Source organism: Bison bison, unplaced genomic scaffold, assembly GCF_000754665.1.
Source record: "Bison bison bison isolate TAMUID 2011002044 unplaced genomic scaffold, Bison_UMD1.0 scf7180017864472, whole genome shotgun sequence".
Taxonomy (NCBI): Eukaryota; Metazoa; Chordata; class Mammalia; order Artiodactyla; family Bovidae; genus Bison; species Bison bison.
In genome coordinates this window covers 17,146-23,102 of record NW_011495033.1, presented here as the reverse complement: position 1 = coordinate 23,102, position 5,957 = coordinate 17,146, and the positions used below count along the sequence as shown (strand labels likewise).

Genomic DNA, 5,957 nt, shown 5'->3' with positions numbered 1-5,957 from the left:
GGGATTCTCCAGGCAAGAACACTGGAGTGGGTTGCCATTTCCTTCTCCAATGCATGAAAGTGAAAAGTGAAAGGGAAGTTGCTCAGCCATGTCTGACTCTTAGCAACGCCATGGACGCAGCCTACCAGGCTCCTCCGTCCATTGGATTTTCCAGGCAAGAGTACTGGAGTGCCATTGCCTTCTCCATTACACATATTTACTAAATAGCTATTTGATTATTAAATTGGTTTCTGGTGGAACAGATAATAGGGCTTTCCTGGTGACTCGAGTAGTAAAGAACTTGCCTGCCAATGCAAGAGATGTGGGTTTGATCGCTGAGTTGGGAAGATCTCCTGGAGGAAGAAATAGCAACCCACTCTAGTATTCTTGTGTGGAAAATTCTACGGACAGAAGAGCTTTGCAGGATACAATCCACAGCATCACAAAGAGTTGGACACAACCGAGCGACTGAACATGGACACACTAGAATAGATAATAGATTGTGCCTTCAGAATGTTGACTTTTGGACATGATAGACCAGGCCGGATGAAGTCTGGTGTCTGAGAGTGATTTGAAGGCAGCTGAACGGGAGGCGTGGAGGAACCCTGAATCAAAATTGTATAGAATTTTAAAAGAGGTAGTTGTGTCTATCCCATTAAATTGAAATTTTTCTGAATTTAAGGATTATCGTTGTCTTATTTATCTAGCACTCTACCAGGTCCAGAGTTAGTACCTAATATCTGTGGAATGAATGAATGAAGGGTTCTAGACTTTCCTGTGAATACAGCTGAAGAAGAAACTACAACTAAAGAAATTTGGGACAGAACAGAATATAGAGAAATAAACCAAGAAATCTATTTTAACTTCCTTAAACTGTTTCCTACACTTCCTAGAATATTGTATCTAGTAGATTTCAGTAAAAATGTTTAGTGTACATAGTATGTGATCAATACAAGTAAATTAAGATCATTCTTGTTTTTATTCTCTAGAACTAAGAGACTGGCACCCTTAGGGATGGTGTAGAGTGAAATATGCTTAGAGAAGGTTAGTGGGTCTCATCCAAAGTTCCTTTCTCTGACTTCTGGGCTCATGGCAGGAGGGAACCAGAGCAGCGTCTTTGAGTTCCTCCTCTGGGGACTCTCTGAGCAGCCAGAGCAGCAGCACAGGCTCTTCCTGCTCTTCTTGTGGATGTACTTGGTCACGGTGGCTGGGAACCTACTCATCATCCTGGCCATTGGCACTGACACGCGTCTTCACACACCCATGTACTTCTTCCTCGCCAGCCTGTCTTGTGCAGACATCCTTTTCATCTCCACCACTGTCCCCAAGGCCCTGGTGAACATCCAGACCCAGAACAGGTCCATTTCTTATGTAGAATGCCTGACTCAGCTCTACTTTTTCTTGACATTTGGGGACATGGACATATTTATCCTAACTACAATGGCCTATGACCGCTATGTGGCCATCTGCCACCCTCTCCACTACACCATGGTCATGAGCCGCCGGTGTTGCATCATCCTGGTTACTGCCTGCTGGACCCTTACGAGTCTTGTTGCCATGACGCACACCTTCCTCATATTCCGACTTTCCTTCTGCTCTAAGAAGATCATTCCCGACTTCTTCTGTGATCTGGGACCCCTGATGAAGGTGTCTTGCTCTGACACTCAGGTCAATGAGCGTGTGCTCCTCTTCTTGGGGGGAGCAGTCATTTTAATCCCCTTCGGGCTCATTCTGGTCTCTTATATCCGAGTTGTTTCAGCCATCCTCAGGGTCCCCTCTGCCCAAGGAAGGTACAAGGCCTTCTCTACCTGTGGAGCCCACCTTGCTGTTGTTGCCTTGTTCTTTGGGACTGTGATCAGGGCTTATCTGTGTCCCTCATCCTCTTCCTCCAGTTCAATAGAAGAGGATACAGCAGCTGTTGTCATGTACACAGTGGTGACTCCTCTGCTAAACCCCTTCATTTACAGCCTGCGGAACAAGGACATGCAGGAAGCCCTGGGGAGACTTCTCAGGGGCAAAGTCTCCTTCTCCTGTGGTCAGTGACTTTACAGAGAAACTGCAGGTGTCCTTTGTCCCCTCAGCGAGGAACATCACAGAAATTTCTACCTCAAGTGTCTCATTTCTAAATCCCACATACATATCTTATTGCCACTCGCTTCCCTTGCCTCTCCACCCTGCGTTTGATATTACTAAAGAAAATCAAGACTTTTCATCTTTCTTTAATCTGTTAAGAGTTGCTTTTTTTCATTTATTTTGCTTATAAAGTGACTTTTCACAGGAGTGAATGTCTTTTGCAATGTTCATAATTCTAAAATTTGCATAACCTCTTATACTAATTTATCAGAAGTTGACCATTCACTTTGCTGTACAGAAGAAACTAACACAACATTGTAAAGCAGCTATACTCTTCTTTAAAAAAAGGTTGATCAGTGAAGTCATGGAAAGTAGTTCATGATCAAAATAGTAGCAAGTCAGTATTGGGTGGCAAAGAGGTTACAACTTTCAGTGAACAAATGTATTTTTTCCTATAAGAAGAGGAAATTACATAAATATTACATGAAGGTTATGAATCAAAAATCCTTGCAACCATTAGAACAAACCTCTCAGCAGTGCAGGAATGATCTATGTTATTTTCAGTAAATAGGCTTATGAACAGTTTATAATGAGAAGATAAAGGAATCTTGTGTCCTCTCAAAGTTCTTTGTGTTGAAATGTGTGCCCTCTAGTCTCAGCCAAGGCTGAATCAAAGACAGTTGGAACTTATGATTTTTATTTCTACAGCATAAAATTCACAAGTCCAGATGAAGACCAAGAGTGAATGCAGAGACATTGTCTAAAGTCAAGACCATGGAACAAATTCATCACAGTTTCCTAAGGAAAGTGAGTCCTGAGTGGTTCCCAGGAGACCTGGATCCTAACATAAGTACCTCCTTTTACTTTGTATAAGTCTAGTCTTCTCGTCTGTGGAATGAAATTATTGATATTTTCCTGCCTACTTAACCAGGATTTTGTAGGGAAAATGATAGTGGTTTAGCTATTATAAGAGAGAAGCTCTAAATAATTGTAGCTTTAAGAAAATTGAAGGGAGAGGGTGGGATGACTTGGGAGAATGGCATTGAAACACGTATAATATCATATATGAAATGAATCGCCAGTCCAGGTTCGATGCAGGGTACAGGATGCTTGGGGCTGGTGCACTGGGATGACCCAGAGGGATGGTATGGGGAGGGAGGTGGGAGGAGGGTTCAGGATTGGGAACTCGTGTACACCCGTGGCAGAATCATGTTGATGTATGGCAAAACCAATACAATATTGTAAAGTAATTAGCCTCTAATTAAAATAAATAAATTTTTAAAATATTTTAAAAGAAATAAAAAGAAAATTGAGCATTTATTTTTCTCTCGTGTACAAATAAACAGTCTCATGATATGTTGACTACATAATCATCAAAGATCCAGGCTGCCTGTCTCTTGGTTCTCTGCCAACCTTAAAAACTGGTTCCAGGGATTTCCATGGTGGTCCAGTGGTTAAGACTCTGCACTCCCAATGCAGGGAGCCTAGGTTGGATCCCTGGTCAGGAAACCAGGTCCCACATGCCACATTTAAAAGGTTCCACATGCCAAAACTGAGACCCAGTGCAGCCTAATAAATAAATAAAAAAATTTTTAAAAGAATGATTCCATATTATGGTCCAAGGTGACTGTTAAACTTCTGCCAGTAAGTCTTTATTTCAACCAACAGAAAAGAGGAAAGGTCATCTGGAGAACGCATGCACCTCTTCTCTTTATATCTTATTGGCCAGAACTTGATCACTTGGCCTCAATTGGCTGCAGTTGAGCCTGGGAAATGTATTCATTATACTTGGTGCCCGTATGCCCTGCTAACATTATATTAGTATGGAAGAAGCAAAAACCTGTATCAGGGGAAAATCAGCTACCTCTGCTACAATGGGGTGCCATGATGGCAGTTAAAAACCCTGCTAGCTCTGTGGGAGAAGGCAAGGGTGGGATGATTGGAGAGAATAGCATTGAAACATGTATATTATTATATGTGAAACAGACTGCCAGCTCAGATTTGATGCATGAGACAGGGTGCTCAGGGCTGGTGCACTGGGATGACACTGAGGGATGGGATGGGGAAGGATGTGGGAGGGGGGTGCAGGATGGGGAACACATGTACACCAGTGGCTGATTCATGTCAATGTATGGCAAAAACCACTACAATATTGTAAAGTAATTAGCCTCCAATTAAAATTAATTAATTACAAAACAAAACAAAACAAAACCCTGCTAGCATGAAGAGCTGAAGAAAACAGGTGAGCACTCATTTGGTTACTCTCTGAATCTTTTAGGACTTTTGAAATACAGACTAAGATACTTTCTTCCTAGTGATTGTAGAAGTTTTCCCATGGAGTGGCAGAAATGAGAATGGCTGATAATTATGTGGTGTCTGAGACATCCTTCTCTTATCAAGACAGAACTACAGTTGAAAACAAATGACCTAAGTATCCAGAATAATAAGTTGGAGGCAAAGCAAGAAGAGTAATCCTAAAGAAACAAGGAAGAGAAAAAAAGATAGTGAAAGAAACCAATAAAGAATCGCAAAACTGTATTCAACAAACTAAAAAGCTGTCACTGGAAAGATTGATAAATGGATTTTTAGCAAGACTGACCAAGAAAAAATAGGATAATACTGTGCACAATATTCCAATAAGTTACATAAAATAGGTCAATTCCCTGAAAAAAACAAACTACAAAAACTTACTCAGAAGAAAGGTATGGCCTGAACTTCAGTGCCATTAAAGAAATTGTGTAAATTTAAATTAAAAAAAAAGAAATTGTGTTTGTAGTTAAAACATTCTAATGAAAAACATCCAGGCTCAGGTGCTTTTGTTGGAGAATTAAAATGTTTAAAGAATAAATAACACAAATTCTGTTCCATCTTCTAGAAACAGAAAAGGAGAGGCCATTTTACAGCTAAATTTATGAGGCAAACATTACATTGAAACCAAAACCAGACAAAGCTCTTACTTTTTTTAAAAGAATACTGGAAATGAATATCCCTCATGATCACAGACACAAAAGTCCTAAGCAAAATATTATAAAGTAGAACTTAGCAAATTTACAATTTTACTTACAAAGTTAATCTATGCTGACCAAGTAGAGTTTATCCTCAGAATGTAAGGCGCATTGAAAACTAAAAATTCAGTAATTTAATTCGCCATATTGTAAGCTTTAAGAAGAGAAAATCCCATAGAATTATCTCAAGAGGCAGAAAATGTCTTTGACAAAATTTATCATTCATTCATGATAATAATTCCAGAAATAGGACGGGATTTCTTTCTTTTTTTTTTTTTTGTATTGGTTTTGCCATATATCAAAATGAATCCACCACAGGTATACATGTGTTCCCCATCCTGAACCCTCCTCCCTCCTCCCTCCCCATACCATCCCTCTGAGTCGTCCCATTGCACCAGCCCCAAGCATCCAGTATCACGCATTGAACCTGGACTAGCGACTCGTATGAAATGAGGATATTATACATATTTCAATGCCATTCTCCCAAATCATCCCACCCTCTCCCTTTCCTACAGAGTCCAAAAGACTGTTCTATATATCAATGTCTCTTTTGCTGTCTCGTATACAGGGTTATTGTTACCATCTTTCTAAATTCCATATATATGCGTTAGTATACTGTATTGGTGTTTTCCTTTCTGGCTCACTTCACTCTGTACAATAGGCTCCAGTTTCATCCACCTCATTAGAACTGATTCAAATGTATTCTTCTTAATGGCTAGTAATACTCCATTGTGTATATGTACCACAGCTTTCTTATCCATTCATCTGCTGATGGACATCTAGGTTGCTTCCATGTCCTGGCTATTATAAACAGTGCTGTGATGAACATTGGGGTACACGTGTCTATTTCAATTCTGGTTTCCTCAGTGTGTATGCCCAGCAGTGGGATTTCTGGATCAT

General features: G+C 40.3%; 1 protein-coding gene across 1 annotated transcript; it reads left to right on the top strand.

Annotated features, from left to right (window-relative positions):
- The first annotated feature begins 1,068 nt into the window (after positions 1 to 1,068).
- LOC105003877 (olfactory receptor 1P1-like) lies at positions 1,069 to 2,022 on the top strand. Its single transcript, XM_010861306.1, has one exon. The coding sequence runs from the start codon at positions 1,069 to 1,071 to the stop codon at positions 2,020 to 2,022; it is 954 nt and encodes a 317-aa protein (XP_010859608.1).
- Positions 2,023 to 5,957: the final 3,935 nt, after the last annotated feature.